This window comes from Mycetomoellerius zeteki, unplaced genomic scaffold (genome assembly GCF_001594055.1).
Source record: "Mycetomoellerius zeteki isolate Tzet28-1 unplaced genomic scaffold, Tzet1.0 scaffold149, whole genome shotgun sequence".
NCBI lineage: Eukaryota > Metazoa > Arthropoda > Insecta > Hymenoptera > Formicidae > Mycetomoellerius > Mycetomoellerius zeteki.
The window spans coordinates 1,798,250-1,816,020 of NW_017256436.1; the positions used below are offsets into that span (position 1 = coordinate 1,798,250).

The window sequence follows — 17,771 nt, forward strand, 5'->3', positions numbered from 1 at the left end:
ACTTAATTGGCCAGTTAGTCCATCGGAATTGACCAATCGCATTTGTCATTTTGTTTGCTTCAAACGATTGGTCAATTCCGATGGACTAACTGGCCAGTTAAATTAACTGAGCTTGGTGACAGTGGCTTAAAATCCTATTGTAGATCCAGAGTAATACGTTCAATTTTTTCACAAATTTTACTTCTTTTCGTCAGAGGACTCGCCTGTTGACCCGAGTCGCATGTCGCATCTTCAGAAGTTTATACACATCGACAGGCTGGCCGCACGCGATTTCAGTTTTTTTTATCGTGTTTAAATAAATTGTTGCTGTTTATTACAAAGGATCGTTTTTCTTGAATTAAATTCTATGACAGCAAGAATTATTAAGATTATATCCTGCACAAAAGCTTCGAAGCTACTTGATAGTGTTTGAATCGACATCCCACCTATTACGAGAAAAAATAAATTCAACACGAACTTTATTATGTTTTTTCTAGCATTGATTACCATGTTTAAGACATAATTAAGGTATTTGTAAAACTATTAAATAATGGAGCATTCAAAGAGAGCCTTGTCTGATGAGCCAAAAATTCTCGAACCTGTTTTAATAAAAACTGACACAAACGAACGCATAAATATTGACAAAAATGAGGTAAGGAGTGTATCAACACGTCGTGTTAGAAAAATTCTAGGCATCTAATAAATGTGTATAATAAAATTTGTATTGAATGCATATTAAATATGATATTTTTACAATGTTGCTTGAAGACTTGTTCCTACATTTTTTGAACATGTAGGATATAATTTTTTTTCTTTTATACAGTTTGTAATTGGACGTGCCAGAGAAAATGATGAAATTATATTGGATCTCATGATATCTAGAAGACACTGCAGTTTTAGATGTGTAGGCCAGGATGAATGGATGCTTAAGGATTTAAGCTCTAGTGGAACATTTGTCAATGGTAATGCCATTGGCTATGGTGAAGTACAAAATGTTCGTCCTGGTGATACTATACAATTTAGTCCTAATAACACGTTTAGATATGTATTTACTCTTACCGAGAAAGACCATTGTATTAAGAAAGCACGTATAGATGAAAAGATACTCGACACTGTACTTGTCAAGCAGAAAACATTTGCCGAAAGTCAAGAATGTCAAAGAAAAGAGCTAAAAAATATGCTTGAAATAAATCAAAAAGAGCAAGTCAAGTTAAAGCAGCAACTTGAAAATCTGTTGTCTCAACAAGCTATGGCTAAAGATGATAAAAAGAATTTATTAAAACAAGTTACCGTATTAGAAGAAAAAATAAAGGCGTGTAATTCTCAAGAAGAACATCTGAACAACATGTATTCTCAGTTATTGCAAAAGTTGGAGAACGAAAGGTTGCAGTTTGAAGCAAGGCTAAACGAGGAGAAACAGAAATGGCAAGAAGCATTGGACATGAGTAAGCAAGAAAAAGAGATGTTGGAAATAAAAATGAAAGATCAAATGGAGAAATGGAGAGAAGAACAGCAAGCAGAATGGAAAAACATGATGGAGAGCAAGGTAAAGGAAGAGAAGAACATTCAGGCCCAGTTAATGAATGAGAAGACCATGTTAGAAGAAAAATTAAAAAACCATGTGAATGAGAAGACCATGTTAGAAGAAAAATTGAAAGAAACAGAGAAAGCCTTAAAGGAACAAGAAGCAAAAGCAGAAACTTCGCAAGCAATATTGAATAGTATGTTTTGTAATAAATTTTATACACATGTACACTGATTGTACTACATTTATATAATGTTATTTTTAATAGTGTGTTTTTTATTAAAACTTTGAAACAATTGTTTATTATTACACTACTAAATCATTCGTATTTTTTTTTTTTTTAGTAAATACATCAAGCGAAATTGCAAGTACATCAGAGTGTATATTCTTAAACTTGAATGGTGATCGATTCGAGGTTCCACAATATGAAATAATAGACACGATAGATTTAACTGAAATAAGTCAAAATATCCTAGAGACTAACATTAATGAAAACATCCTTGGAAAAGTGAGCAACATTATGGATGAACAATTGACATGTTCCATATGCTCGGAATTATTTATTAAAGCAACAACATTAAATTGTGCACATACATTTTGCCACCACTGCATAAATTCATGGAATAAGAAACAGAAAAATTGCCCTGTCTGTAGGAAACCAGTGATATCGATGATTAGATCATTAGTTTTAGATAATTTTATTGAAAGTATGATCGACAACTTGCCTACTGAACTTAAAAACAAAAGAAAAGAAATTATACAAGAAAGAGAAGGTAAGATTTTAATTATAATAATATGTTTTGTACATTAATATATCACTCTCTAACTATTTAATTTGTCTGATCTATATATACACTTTTGTTTCAGTATTAGCAACAAAGAAAAGGATGTATTAAAGTGCGAGTTGCACGAAATGCAAGATGGTACTAATATTTTTATTTTAATGTTAAATATATTCTAAAAAGAATGTTTGTTACTGTCTAATTGGTCGACAATTTGTACACTGAATGTTGGTGAAATGCTGGTTTGCTCTCTACGGCTGGTATTCATAGTCTGTTCCTATTTCAAGACCGTCTTAATAATAGCTTAAAATGTTAATACGACTCCCTCTAATTAGTGTATAACATTTAAGACTAAATAATATTTATATTTCAGTTAAATATAAAACTCGACTATGAATATTGGCATAAATGCTCTCGATATCTAAAAATTTAAGTTTTATTTTTATAAAAAGAAACCTTTGAAGCATCTTTTTTTATTTCACCGTTTTATTAATTTGCATTATCTTTATATATATAATAAAATACGTCGTTGTATGCATTATATGATTAATGAAATATTTTTATAAAACACTTCGGCCTTTTGTTTTATGTTTTTATATTCTATGTTGATATGCACAAAGATATCTTTTAATGATAATCAGAGTATTTAAAAAATCTTGTCAGAGAGAAAATAAAACTTGCTTAGTTACGTAATCGCATAATATATAAAAAAATTAATAAAAGATGTAATTGAAATGTGACAGTATGATATTCTAGAAATTTTTAGAACTTTCAAAATTTTTTAATTTTCACAGTTAATACTGATTATCTTCTTTCATTTTTGAGAATTTAAATGTTTGCGGTTTCCATAACCTTTTACTGCGCAGAATTGTTAAAACGCAATTTTTTACAATGTCGATATGTCATAAAACTAAAAAAATTATAACATTCTCTATAAGTTTGTTTCAGTTGCATCCATTGCACTTTTATCTTTCTTTTTTTTTAAAAGCCGATCATAGCTGTGTTCCAATTAACGCTCACAACAGTCACACACTCGTGGAATCATTTCATCCTTGTTATTCATCAAATATTAAACAAGGACAAGCAATACTCGTGAACAATACTACGGAACGCAGTTTACGCAGCCATTTCATTTTAAACGTCAAAGTGCAAGAAAGTGTAGCCAGGAGCAGCCAGGAGCAGATCTATTGAATCAGCTGTTACGTGCAAGTATGATTGTTGGAACTAAACCGTGCTTTGTAGTGATCGTTAAAATGCAAAGTGCACGTCCTTTTAATATTTGCTTTCAAATATCTAGATGCATTAGTTCATCCAGCATGTGTTCGACTTTAAAGAGAGAAAGTAGATTTATGAAAAAATTCGTGAATGAAAGTCACAAATCGAAAAAGTAAGACAGATTACGCTCCATATATATAAATTAAAAAAATGAACGTTTTTCTTAAAACTGTTAAATGCAACTTCCTTTATTTTTATGTTACAGAAAGTGGTATGACTCAAGTACAGTATTACGCAGTGTCACAAACGTCAATCCAACCGATAAATCACCTTCTACACATACCAGACGCAGAATGATAATTCGTGATAAACTTTTCATGCAACATATAACAGATATAATGTCGATGGGACAAGTATCTGACATTATAAAAGAAAGTATAGAGATTACTCATGTCAAAATAATGCAAGATTTTCAACATGTCAATGTGTTTTATATACCTAGTAACGACGCCTCAGTTGATCAAGAAACGTTGCAGAAGTGCGCCCGAATTATTCGGCATGAGCTATCACAGCTCCGTGTCATAGGTGTAGTGCCGCCTATCTATTTTGTTGAAAATAAGCTCTATTGTAGAGAGAAGGAGGTCGAAAAGAGATTAGCAATGATAAATTTCGAGGAAAATAGTGAAATCTTTTCCGAACAAATGGAATCAGATATGTTAGTAGTATCCGATGTTAGTAGTGTCGATCAGATTTCGCACAAAGAAGCAGTTGTAAACGATAATTCCAAGCTAGATGAATTTTATATCCAATTGCCAATAATGAGACACAATGTATTAGGACTAGATCATCACAAAATCATGTCTCGGGTAATCTATCTTATTATGTTTTTATTGATAAAAGATTAATGCGTGAAAATAATAATTCAAGGAGCATAAAAGCCAACACAAGATATTAGTACAATAGTCTATTTTTCATATATAACGATAATATAACGTTTCGACCTTAGAGTAGGTCATCTTCAGTATCAGAACAAATTATAAATTATCTATTTTAAGTCTTACAATATTTAACGCCACATAAATTTCTACATCTGTTTGTACAATATTGTATAAATGTGTGAAATATATTTTAATTAATTATTACAGATTACTAGTGCAGTGTCCAAGGCGAAGAAAGCTGCGCAAATACGAACGTTGGATATGAATACCAGTACAGATAAAAGCGATCCAGTCTCAAAAGAAGTCGAATTCCTAACCAAGGAAGAGCAACGAAAGGTCTTTTCTGATTTTCTAATTAAAAGACAAAGGGAAACACGACGCAAGAAACAATCGAATGGCCGGAAACTGTTAAATAATTTTGAAGAGATAAATAATGAAGAATCTAATTACGAGAATGATGTTGATATCGACATCGATGATAAATATATTGACGACGATAACAATGATTTCCAGGACACGCAAAAATGATTTCAAAACGATGTTTCAGAACAGTTTTTATTCAATATAAATATAATACTAATGCTTAACTTTCTGTACATATGTGTACAATAAATAATTTATTAGTAATAATATTGTACAATATACATAAAATCTTGCTACAGCTGTGAAATAATACAATTAATAACAATAACAAGAATGCTCATTTTTCACTAGACGCTACTATGGCCTGTGTTAGTAAAGCTAAGACTATACATAATGTACAAACTTCCATTATGTAGTTACACCTCATACTTTTGATCCCTTTTGATTATAAATTTCTTATAACGCGCTATATAATAAACTTAACCAATTCCACATCTAATCGACAAATAAAAATAATATAAATCTTACTTACGGCAAAAAAATCACATGTATTCCTTTAATATCTTCCGCGCATTTGCAGTAATACATTGTCATAATTTCCAAAATTGAAAATAAAGTATTAATGATTTCGCGATATCTTTTAGTATCTACAGTCAATCAATTAACATGTGATCAATGTCTATTTACACGTTTTTTTACGTTATTACATTTATAAATTACTTAAAGCACACATACATTCATATGTCGAATATATCTCGTGGCATTCTTATGTCACAATATGTGCTTACTATACATTTCTTTGTACCAGCTAACAGAACTGGAATGTCCTTTTTAATGAGAATATTCCACACTTTATTTAAATCTTTGATTCTGTATTCAGGTTTTTTTCTTCTGATCTTTGTCCGTCAAGTACTTCTTTGGGTAAATTTACGTCTATTTCTTGATCACTTATAGGTTTATACGGACGTACATTTGACGATGTTAAACGAGGTATCGAGTCACTTAAGGCACATGCTTCTAATACATATTTGTTAAAGGTTTCACTTTTGTCTGCGTATACATGATGACCAGCTCCAGTAATTACCTATATAATAATTTATTTTATAAATTTTATATAAACAGTTGTAAGTTGATTCATTTTATAGAGCACTTCCTGATTTAATTATTTTCTTACCTGAACATTAACATACGATGAAGACCGGTACTGTTTAATTGTTTCACCAGCTGAATTGTCAACCCATGATCTACTGCCATAAAGTAACGTTATAGGTATGTTATCGTTTAACTTGTCCATTCGTTTAACAATTGGATTTTTTGCCCATCCGAAACCATGCATCATTGCATGAAATGCGCTCTCACCTCTATGAATCAAATGTGAATCGAATATAATTATATAGCACGTTTAACATTTTTAAATTGCATTAAGATGTTTAGTTTGCAACTTACGAAGGTGTCTGCGCGTTACATTGATGTATATATTGCGAAATTATAGCAGTATCATCCTTCAGTACGGGAGTAAACTTCTTCACAATATCAGGTCTTGTCTTTTCAATGAGCCACTGTCCTGTAAGTAAATATTTTTGTTCAACGATGTGAAAAGAAAATAATTGCACATTACTGCGTATTACTGCATTTATGATAATACTAACCGAATGGTCCAGCAACTCTAACTGCCCATAGAGGATTCAAAGGCTGTACTGCAAATGCTATGGCTTTAACCCAGAATGGTATGTGTGTCTTGGCAACAGTATCAGATGGCTTCTCAGGAAAGCCCCATGGATCAGCTAGTATAAGATGTCTCACTCTTTCAGGATATTGCATAGCATAAGATGCCGCAAGAAAGCCACCCATTGAGTGACCCAACAATACAAAATTCTCTAGCTGCATTTCTCTTCTCCATTCTTCCACAGAACGTACTAACTGCTCCTCAGCTTTTTGCGCTTCATTACTAAAAACAGGTCTGCTACTTCTACCAAATCCTAGAAGTCAAATATAGCTGTGTTACAGATATACAAACTTGAGACACAATTAAAAACCACAGACAATAGAAACAAGAAATAGAGCAAGTATATACGGTTTCTGATAAGTTCAATCTGTTATTCCCTGTTTCTATTAACTGTGCTTTTCAATTATGTCTCAAACTACAGACTCACAGAAATCATTTTTTAATATATTTTGAAAATGCTCTTAAATATTTAAATATTTTGCATCTTGTTATAAACAAATTAATAGATTCATATATCGAATAACAGATTTATGCGCAACTACAAAGTTCAGTTGATTTGATTAGTCATATAGCTGAGTCATGTATTTGTCAAGAATGATGGATGATAAAATAATGACAAAAGAAGAGAGAACCTAATCATTAAATAAAATAACAGCAAAAGGAGAAAGAATATAATTCAATGATTAAGATCTTTGTATTTTTGCCATTATTTTATCGCATTATGTTATTAATAGTACATAAATAAAATCGCAAATAATTAAGCAGTAGAGAATCTCGATTCATTTTATTTCTTACCTAATATATCTATGGCGTACACTGGTCTTTGGGTTGCAAGTGCATCCAAATTCAAGCACCATAATGCTACTCCAGCTCCTAAACCGTGTAGTAAAACAATTGGGACCTTTGGCGATTCTTCGTTCAACGAAATAGTCCATATTTTATCCGCCGGTCCCACAACTGGTCCAATATCAACGAACCATCCTCGATATGCCGTTTTCAAGCCTAGTATTTCAATTAATGCATAAATGTAAATTTCGATCTTGACCTAAATTTAATTAGTAATATTTGTCTTTTATTATTTATCTCACTTACATGACAGAATCTTCTTCTCTGCAGCACGTAACATAGTCGAAGACGATCCAGACCAACTAAACCATCCCCAAATCCAGCTGCTGCAGCATTTTGTAAAATAAAATTACTTTTCTTAGCATTGGATTGAGAAAAAAATTCCTCTCAAATTATCCAACTATGTATCGACAAAATTGAGATGCAAATTATGAAATTACATATCGACAAAATTGAGATGCAAATTATGAAATTACATATCGACAAAATTGAGATGAATCGGCGTTATTTGGCAATTTATATCAAGTCATGCTTCTGCACATCATCGAGACACGTATACACATTGCGGATGATGTATTAATAGTCGTTATATCACAGACCAGAATTATTATGCTCTTCCCCGCGCATTCGCCACGTGCACCGGAAAAGATCTAGCCAAGAAACGGCCTTGAGATACCTATCAAAGCTAAACCTTTAAAACCGTCGTTAATCGCGATCGTTAACACGATTCGATTATCTACACCCTTTGTTGACATGTAGCCCGTTCTTTCTTCGCGCGACGATTTGTTGTCATCCGCATCTTGCGCCAAATGACGTAATATCGCGATACAATCGCGGTTCACAATCGCGACGTAATCAACGGATTGTGACGGAATCTTTCGATACCGCGCAAATGATCGAATCCTCTTTCGCTCACCTTTTCGCTTGAACGACTTCATGGTCTGCCATGGGTGCGAGATGACAACGACGGTGGGCTCCTCCTTGTCGCTCTGTCGTCGCGATCGGGGCCTCTTTGTGTCGATAAATGCGGAAAAACACGCGTGTGCTGTAACGCGCGCGATACTATTATCTAGCAGAAGTGTCCCGAACTGAATGAACAGCTCGGGCGAATGCGCGGCCTCATGGACCAAGCGCGATGCGGTGGATGACGGCACCGCGGAGGGGGGAAGAATCAGCTGATATCAAAACGTGACGCGCGCGCGCGCGTGCAGGCCGATTTCTGGAGCGTGTCCGTCCGCGAATCTCTTCTATCTCTTGTTCTCGAGATCCTATCGAGGTCACCTGGCCGAAGATGGTCGGAAAACAGGTCTAACTGAGTCATAGTGGAAGTATATACTTCCACCATGAACTGAATTAATTATTTCGCCTGATATTTGACACGAGAAAACGAACGCCGCTCTTCAACGAATCGAACGCTGGACATTTTTGAAAATCGTCTTTCACGATTCTAATGCGCTCTTTTTATCAGGATTGTTAAAAGTTACTTTCTCATTACTGTGTCATTACTTTTTATAATAAACAATTTGATAATGACGTTACAATTTTTTATGACGGTAACACTAACTGACTAAATGCTAAGACTGGAAAAGTCACTTTAAAAAGTAACCTGTCATCATTACGCATTACTCACTGAAAAAACTAAAAGTAACGAGTAACGAAATAGTAACGAAATAGTAACTTTCAAATTTCGTTATTCGTTACTAGAAATTGTAACTTAATTACCATTACCGTTACTCATTAGGAAAAGTAATTACGTAAAAAAAAAGTAACTTCGTTACCTTTTTTATGTAACTTATACAACCCTGCTTTTTATATAGTAGAATTTTGTTGGAATTTATAGGGGATAGAAATGGAAAGTTACCGATCAATGACTTAGATAATGAGAGCTCGTTAGATTAGCGATATGCTAACGGTTTTCCAACGGATTCTAGGAGAATATTACAGCAAATTGGCATCATCTGTGTCTGCATTATAAGCTCGTGTTCCATTAGTTAATTATAATTTAACAGAACCCAAAAGTAGAATCGATCATCCATAACTATTTAAATGATATATTCCACATATATACATACATTTAAATGTATAGATTCTATCCGGTTTTCGGCAATCAGTTTACCATCATATTTTCCCGATAAAAAATTTTTTATGCATATATGAATATGTATAAACATACGTAAGTATATATAAATATTCATAAACATATCTAATTATTATACATATATGAGATATGTCCATATATATGTTCATACATCCTTTCATTTATAAAATTATACTTTTACTAAAAATAATAATAATAATGAGAAAATATCAAAAATAATTAAAAGGAAAATTTTCGTATTGTTTATTATAGAAAAAATCAAGTTTGGAGAAATATAAAAGAATTGCTCATACATAATTGTATGTAAAATTATACACTATAGTTATGTATATGAGCAAATTGTTTTGCATTTTTCCAAACTTCATTTTTTCTGAAACAAACAATGCGAAAATTGTTTCATTAACTATTTTTTATGTTTTCTCATTATTATTATAATTTTTAGTGCACTAAAAAATAACTTTGCAAAAGAAAGAAGGATATATGGACATATTTAATGTATAATAATTGTATGTTTATAAATATATTTATGCGTATTTAGGTATGTTTACACATATTTATATTATATATTCATATATAAACAATTTTTTACCGGGTTGTTAACAGAGATTCCATTTTTTGCAATAAATTTTTTATAGCATAGGCGTAGCCAGAATTTTGTTTTCAAGGTGAAGGTTATCAAATTAGAGTTGAAACTTTTAGACTTGGGACTATTAGACTTGTTTTGTTTATATTATTATTTTTTATTAATTACTAGAGTAGGTAAATCACACATGTATTTAATTTACTAATTTACTTTATTTTTCTCTTGCTAATATTTATTTATTCTATTATACATTCATAAATAACTATTTATTATTCTGTTATATTCCTATCGATATTCTATTGACAAAATTTGCAATGGTCACTTTACACAATCTATTTTCTATGGATTTGACTATTCAGATATATGTATGCATATTTCTCTGCCTCTATCAGTTATAGGTATGTATCATTGTGCATGCCGTTATTCGGTACGTTATTCGTTTCAATGTGAAGGATACGTTGGCGAAAGGAAGAGTTCAAAGTTACCGAGCCGAAACGCTAACCGAGCTTCCTGTAGTTTCATTCCACCATTCGCGTAAGAGGTGGAGCTACGTTCTGGAAAAAAGTGCGGTGAATCGATCGCTCTTCTTATGTGTCTTAGGCCTAGTTCCACAAACAGACCGAGGTTCAATTTGTTTCTCATCTCTTTCCAATTCTAGAATTAGAAAAAGACAATGAATAAGTTGAACCTCGGTTAAGAGTTAACTGTGAGTTGTGGAACTGGGCCTTAAAAGACTATATGATAAAACATGGTGTAAGAATGATGAATGTTTACACCATGTGATGAAAATTAGAAAAAGAAAGAGAAAGAAACAAGAAGGAATGGAGAAGGCGAAGAAAAGTTAAAAAAAGAACGCGTTCGCCAATGCAAACTCTCCAACCGAAGTCGATAGGATACCGGCGGAACTCCGCTATATCCGGCACGGATTTCAAGGCAGTGAATCGGACCGGATGCAACGCGATTCTCGAATCTAGAACGTCGGCGAATGACGTGACCCACCGTCGAGCTCTCGACGCCAACAACGAACGGTGGGAACCGCGTTCTGCGTTTCGATATTTTCTCCCATGCACGATTCGTCCCTTGAACGAAATCTTCCGGAGAATTGCACGGTGCGGACGTCAAATGCGCCCTGGTGGCATTTCCTTATTTAAAGATCGTCATCGTCCGATGACGCGAGAGCTAGGAAACACATCGGTTCAAGGGTCGCGTCTCTACGTCTGTATCGATACAGGATAAAAAAGGCAGCCGATAATGCGCCGCGATTTGACGCGAAGTCTTATCGCGCCGGTAATCGTGAGGCGTGTTATTGTTTAAAGCATTTAAAGTCGAAATAAAAGGCCCACGCTGTGCCGCGAGTGATAGCGCGAACGCGGAACGTTGCGAAGTCGCCCTCATCGAATTATACTTCGTCTTGGTTATCGCGCCTATTATAATTGCGCGTCCATTACTCGTCGCAAATGCTGACTAACTATTAATTGTTCACCGTGCGCGCTCGAGTTTTAAATCCGAACCGTACTACAAGTTCCAAACACGGACTTCGTGAATTTCAGTCGTAGCCAAATTTGCTCGGACGAAAAACAGTCAACATTATACAAACAACGTGAAATCCTGTGTCTGTATTCTGTAACTTTTAACGACATTGTTGGTATAGTTGTATTATCGTTGTACACGTATTAGTCTAATATTTCATGTCGTACGACAAACTTCTGATTGGCTGTAGAACAGAGAAATCTGAGAACCTCTCTCTCCTGCAGCAGAATATAAATACTCAAACGTAATAATAAAACAAATAATAAAATCTGTAAAATTGTTAAATTCCTAATATTTTGAAAATCATCCTTGAGTTTTTAGAGATCTTCTATTTTAGCCAATCAATGCGCTTAAAAAATTTGTCGACAAATGAAATGTTAGTCTTATACGTACATATATCGTAAAAAAGTTGCGCAACGATAACAAATTATTGTTAAGAATTACAGAATGCAGGCATTGATAAGATTAAGCGAGAAGGAAAGATTGAAATAATTTTCAATGTTTCTCGTATTTTCAGTATATTTGACGAAAGAATCACCAGAAAAGAATACGTCTTCCGTTGAAATGATTCTCAGAAAGATCGACGAAAAATAGCGTGTAACGGACGTAATAATCGTTCGCGCGTCTTGTTTATCGAATTGTCACAGAGTTTCCTCTGCGGAAACAAAATCGTATCGGTCTCAAGATTGACGTAAGATAATGTATCGTATTGACGCAAATGCTGCCGAGCGAGCGAACTGTTACTTAAATTGGTGACTGCGCGTAATGCATAGCTCGTATCGATAAGATGTATGCATGTATACGTGATCGCACGTACCCCGCACTTTTGCATGATTAATAATTACACAGTACTCCCGGTATGGCTTGACAATGCACGAGGCGGTGTGCACGTCGCTGGCATTGTCTCGCGAGTCGCGAGGCGGCCACGTCGCGAGTTTGCTGTATAAGATGAACTAACACCGATGATTCCCCGCCCGCACCTTCACGCTAATTTTGCGAAAATTATAGGAGACACCCGGCACTCGACAGGGAATTATGTAGGACATATGGCGAACTGGCGAAGGGAACTACGATGTATTTAGAAAAAATATGAGCCACGTAGTGATCGTCTGTGATCGCTACAAACAATATTTATGAAAATTTATGATAATAATAATAATATATCAACTATTAAATAATATTTTAACTAAGTGTCAGCTGAAATTGTTATTTATACGGAATAAACGGCTTTGGTAAAGTATCTAAGAATTTACCTACACTGAGAAAACTGTATTAGATTTTAATACAATTTATTTGAATGGTACCAACCAAACATTTACTTATAGTAAATATTTATTTAATAAAAAAATGATTAAATCAAATTAATAGTTCTTGTGTATTATAATTATCGAATAAATACGAGAGGGTCGTCTGAAAAGTTTTGAGCCTAACATAGAAACAAGTAATTTTTCGGTCAAATTCAATTTTATTTTTCCACATAGTCTCCTTTTAAGTCGATACATTTTTTCCAGCGATGCTCCCACCCCTTTAATCCATTCAAATAATACTGAGCGTCTTGCTTTGCAAAATAGGCGTCTACGGATGCGATGACCTCGTTCGATGAAAATTTCTGTCCTCCGAGCCAAACTTTGAGCCTAGGAAGCAGAAAAAAGTCGCTGGAGGCCAGATCTGGTGAATACGGTGGATGGTCAATTAATTCGAACCTTAATTCGTGAATTTTTATCATGGCGACTGCTGATATTCGATTTTTTCCATTTTTACAAAAACATTGACATTGACTGGCACAAATGACTGTCAAACAACAACTAAGCGCCGGAAGTAGCTACAATTTTCGCAAGTATCTTTCAAAGTATGTACGATTATAGTACCAAAATTGTTTTGACGAGTAATGCCATCTTCATGTTGAAGCTCAAAACTTTTCAGACGACCTATGTATATTTTTATGTTTATGTAAATATTTAGTTGGTACCGACTCAAACAGATAATTTGTTAAAATTTAGTTTATTTTATTAGTGTAGATGCAATCCGAAAATAATTTTGTCGGACCATCAAAATAATTATGTAGAATATTCAAGCTATAGTTGCTACAATATCAAAACTTTTTGCAGCATTACTCATCATGCTTGAGTTTCCTACAATACTTATTTTAATGGTCAACAAAATTATTTTTTATCAGTTGGTAAAAAACATGTTTTAAACAGTTTAATGGTTGTTCTACAATGTGCTCTTTGTTTCCTGTTTCTTGCTTTTTACTTTTTGCTTTTTTCCTCTTTGTGATCGTTTTATCGACAATTATATTTCTTGATATGTGTTTTCTGTTTCTTTTGAAGTTCATTAACGTTTATCTCGAGCAACAGAAAACGAAAATCGGGATAAGAAGCAAAAAGGCAAAATACAAAAAATAGTACAAAGCAAGAAACAGGAAACAAAAAGCACATTGTAGAATAGGCTTAAAATATGTTAAATTGATGTTTTTAATGTTTTAAATATGTTTTTTATGGTACTGTTTAAAACATATTTGAAGCATTAAAAACATATTTAAAAAGAAACACAGTATGTTTTATTCTTAAAAAAAAAAAACATTAGTCTTTACCAACCCTGTTTTTTGTATCTATCTAAACTCTTAGATATTTAACGAAATCAATTTTTTTTTTTCGTTTTGTACGATCATTAGTTTCTCCATAGTGACAATTGTCGCGATTATATATCATATGCAAGGAAATAATGTACAGTCACTTAGAAACGTTTCGGAAAAAGAAACGAGTTCTGTATACATTCGCGAGTCATTCCCGAAGACCTCGACAGAAAAGCTCCGGGCACTTTTTGCCCTCCCGACAATATAAGCCATTCATCCCAATCAGCACATCCTCTCATTGCACTCGCGCATGATTCTCATTACCCAGTCCAATTGTTTCGCGAATTCAGCCGCACGGCTCACCGCAGATCGCGATGTTCATTGTCGCGCGATAAACGCATGACGATTGTAACACGTGGACTACGTCGAGTGATCCTAATCATACATCGTATATCAATTATTACAGTCACGCAATCGGCATGAAATGCACATACTGTGCAAAAGTATGCTGATAATGACTGTCGTGTCTGTCAGCGCGATATTCGCGCTTTCGCGCGAAATCCGATCGTCATCGGAAAGATTCCAACAAAAGCATGAGATAATTCTCGTCGACGAAAATCGCGTTACGCTATCGTGAACGACAGCGCGTAGCGTGCGACGCGGACACAATAATGTTGCCAAACCGCAACGGGACCGACTCTGATTTGTTTCGTGGGCACGAATCTCATTTGCGAACGGTACGTATAACGATCGTGTGAGAAACGCAATCGATTTCTCGGAGAGCGATGCGTTCACGATATCAGCTGCGTCCGACGATCGAAAGAGAGGAGGAGAGACCATGCGGTAGAAGTTCGCATTTGGCGAGGCGTGTTTCTCGCTGAATCGAGGAACAGACGGATGGGACGCAGGATGCGCACGCACGCACTCCTTCGCGCGCGCACATGTGCGTGTGTACGTGCGTGTGAGAGTTGGTTTATAATAGACCGTAATCTGTTAACTTTTTCCGTAATCCGTAAGAATCGACCAATCGTAGTCGATTATTCTCCTCTCATTCGACTGTGATTGGTCGATTCTTACGGATTATGGAAAAAGTTAACGGATTACGGCCTATTATAAATCTCGAACTCTTACTTGGAAAGCACACGCACACTGTGCGTGGCGTAGGAATACATGCGCGTTTCGGGCGTCGTCTGCTGGGCACTACTTTCCGGCGACGCCGAGGAGCAAAGGATGAGCGAATTTTCAGGGCCGAGAGACCGGCATACGAATGCAGACGGACAACGGCGAGAACTCGCCTAAACGATGGTCGCACGAAATGAATTTCCTATAACGCGGAAAGCGTCTTCTCCTACATTTCGAACATATTGCAACCTTTTTTTATTCTACGACGTTTTTTGTTCATTCGCTGCAGGATATAAGTTTGGTCGACTAATGCCTCCATCAATGTAGATTAACTTTTAATCTCGGTTCAATTTACTTTTCATCTTTTTCTAGTTATAAAAATTAGAGAAAGACGATGAGTAAGTTGAGCCAAGGTTAAAATTGATCTTATATTGACGGAATCAGGCCTAATCAAAATAATGCACCGCCAAGCCTGCAATTGCTATCCGCTATCGCCGTTTTTATCGACGTTTAATCAACAGAATATTATTAATTGATGGATTGACGGATCCATTAATTAATTGATGGAATTAATTAGTGCGAGGTATTTCCGGTTGCATAATAATAATTATGGTAAAGGATATTTAAAAATTATTCGACGTAAACTTTATAATAATATTTATAATATAAAATAATGATAAAATAATGAAACTTAATGAGAATAATATATAAAATTTATTGCACAAACACACACACACACACACACATACATCGGTAATAAAACATTAATGTGTATGAAAGATAAAAACGTAAAGTTGCATGATTGCATATTATTTGTACAATACATACAGAAGGCAGAATGCAGCCGGTCTGGTACGACAGTTTAATTACTTAATAGGCAAAAACTCATCGAGTCACTTTAATAGCAGAGTAACGGTTTTCACATAAAACATTAATAATATATTGAAGTTTTATGTACTGTTGTGCATGTAATGTATGATAATTATGCCACAGGCAACATTTCTCATAGTTTCTATAGTATTAATCGTATTAATGTCCTAAGTAAATTTTTACAATGACGCACGAATTTATCGACGATGGAAAGTTCTTGGATCTTTTGACGCATCTGAGGCAATGATTCATACGATAAAGGCGTGTGTTTCCCAAGACTCTGAACGTCGCTATTGTTTTATCGACGGCTTTCAACCCTACCAGAAATTTCAGATAAGATCGCGCGATGAACGTCCCTATATTATTCTACGATAGCAAGAATGTGCTGAATATTTATCGTATTCAATATCGTTTATTTTAGTTCGAATCCAAGTAGAACACAAGTTATTGTGACCTCGAAATAATGTCAAAATGACTCCAAATGATTACTAACGCAGATTAACTTTAATCTCGATTCAACTTATCTTTTATCTTCTTCAAATTTTTAGAACTAGAAGAAGAAGAGTTGAACCAAAATTAAAATTAAATTGCATTGATAGAAACGGCCATAAAAGTCACTTAAAATTTTTCGATCGGTTACGATTTATTTTAACATTATTCGGACATTATCATAATTTGTTTTGTTTAGAAAATGTTGGAAAGTAATATCTTCGAATATCTCCAAACATTTTTAGTGAAGGCAAGAATGCATCACACTCAAAAAGCGTAATATAGATCGCATCCTACTGGTGTTTTCCAGCAAGAGACATAAGAAATGACACACAGTATAAAGACGGAAGTACAAAGTTTTGAATATTAAGAGGTAATGCATAAAAAAACGAACAAATTAAAGTTCTTAATTTTCTTTTCTTTCCATGAAATAAAAAACTCTGATTAGTTAATTTTCTCGTGCTTCATGCATTATGCAAAGGTCTATGTTCCTTATAAGGGCCGTGGCACACAAAAAAAAAACTTAAGCAGGAAGACGTAAGCAGAAAGAAAATGTACGGATTTGCTATTTGTTTATGTTATGGCTTTGCGGTCTCTATTGTAATTGGCCAATTCGCTCATTGCTAAATTTTTTTTGCCTTGCGATCTTATAATAACACAGTGACTTAAATTTCATTTGTTTAACATCGGTAAATATAGGGATATAAATAAAGATGCTAATTATTCACCGTGTTACACTGTATTTATCTTAGCCTTTATCTATCTCTAATTGCTGAAAAACATTCTGTAGTAAAAATGTCGAGATATATTTTTGCATACTCGATGAAACCGCTCGGCGACTTGCAATTCTTTCGATGGGATGACCGTGGTGGAACCCCATAAAAAATATATGTATATATATATATATATATATATGCCCTTCGCGTTCCCCCCTTTCCTTCGATTATTCATAGGAACAATTACACGGTTGCGTCATCAAGATCAGTTAGACAGCGCTTCGGTGGTATCGCTCCGCGCGATTTCTAATTACAAAGAGCGAGTACATCCATCGGGATCGATCGGCCAGCTTGAAGCTGCCACGGAATCGGGGCATTTTCAAAAATTTTTAGGTTATAGCACGCGGTGATCGG

The 17,771-nt window shown here is 34.5% G+C and overlaps 3 protein-coding genes across 3 annotated transcripts; 2 read left to right on the top strand and 1 right to left on the bottom strand.

Annotated features, from left to right (window-relative positions):
• The first annotated feature begins 228 nt into the window (after positions 1-228).
• LOC108720231 (E3 ubiquitin-protein ligase RNF8) lies at positions 229-2,428 on the top strand. The gene is made up of 4 exons (XM_018444119.1): positions 229-631; positions 803-1,700; positions 1,849-2,277; positions 2,372-2,428. The coding sequence occupies exons 1-4, from the start codon at positions 530-532 to the stop codon at positions 2,398-2,400; spliced, it is 1,458 nt and encodes a 485-aa protein (XP_018299621.1). The 5' UTR covers positions 229-529; the 3' UTR covers positions 2,401-2,428.
• Positions 2,429-3,523: 1,095 nt separating this feature from the next.
• Positions 3,524-4,970, top strand: LOC108720232 (uncharacterized). The gene is made up of 3 exons (XM_018444120.1): positions 3,524-3,673; positions 3,767-4,367; positions 4,647-4,970. The coding sequence occupies exons 1-3, from the start codon at positions 3,540-3,542 to the stop codon at positions 4,965-4,967; spliced, it is 1,056 nt and encodes a 351-aa protein (XP_018299622.1). The 5' UTR covers positions 3,524-3,539; the 3' UTR covers positions 4,968-4,970.
• A 127-nt stretch (positions 4,971-5,097) lies between these two features.
• puml (pummelig) lies at positions 5,098-8,574 on the bottom strand. The gene is made up of 7 exons (XM_018444131.1): positions 8,291-8,574; positions 7,621-7,700; positions 7,324-7,530; positions 6,452-6,781; positions 6,249-6,366; positions 5,977-6,163; positions 5,098-5,886 (listed from the first exon to the last, which is right to left on the bottom strand). The coding sequence occupies exons 1-7, from the start codon at positions 8,320-8,322 to the stop codon at positions 5,659-5,661; spliced, it is 1,182 nt and encodes a 393-aa protein (XP_018299633.1). The 5' UTR covers positions 8,323-8,574; the 3' UTR covers positions 5,098-5,658.
• Between the last annotated feature and the right edge of the window lie 9,197 nt (positions 8,575-17,771).

What these genes read in the sequence shown, in the direction of transcription:
- puml (XM_018444131.1), bottom strand. Translation starts at nt 8,322, where the DNA reads ATGGCAGACCATGAAGTCGTTCAAGCGAAAAG. An exon ending in TGTAACGCGCAGACACCTTC is followed by an intron (nt 6,164 to 6,248) that starts GTAAGTTGCAAA and finishes TTTGATTCATAG; the next exon opens with AGGTGAGAGCGCATTTCATG. An exon ending in CATCGTATGTTAATGTTCAG is followed by an intron (nt 5,887 to 5,976) that starts GTAAGAAAATAA and finishes ATTATTATATAG; the next exon opens with GTAATTACTGGAGCTGGTCA.
- LOC108720231 (XM_018444119.1), top strand. Translation starts at nt 530, where the DNA reads ATGGAGCATTCAAAGAGAGCCTTGTCTGATGAGCCAAAAATTCTCGAA. An exon ending in TTCGCAAGCAATATTGAATA is followed by an intron (nt 1,701 to 1,848) that starts GTATGTTTTGTA and finishes TTTTTTTTTTAG; the next exon opens with TAAATACATCAAGCGAAATT. An exon ending in AATTATACAAGAAAGAGAAG is followed by an intron (nt 2,278 to 2,371) that starts GTAAGATTTTAA and finishes CTTTTGTTTCAG; the next exon opens with TATTAGCAACAAAGAAAAGG.
- LOC108720232 (XM_018444120.1), top strand. Translation starts at nt 3,540, where the DNA reads ATGCAAAGTGCACGTCCTTTTAATATTTGCTTTCAAATATCTAGATGC. An exon ending in GAAAGTCACAAATCGAAAAA is followed by an intron (nt 3,674 to 3,766) that starts GTAAGACAGATT and finishes TTTATGTTACAG; the next exon opens with AAAGTGGTATGACTCAAGTA. An exon ending in ATCACAAAATCATGTCTCGG is followed by an intron (nt 4,368 to 4,646) that starts GTAATCTATCTT and finishes TAATTATTACAG; the next exon opens with ATTACTAGTGCAGTGTCCAA.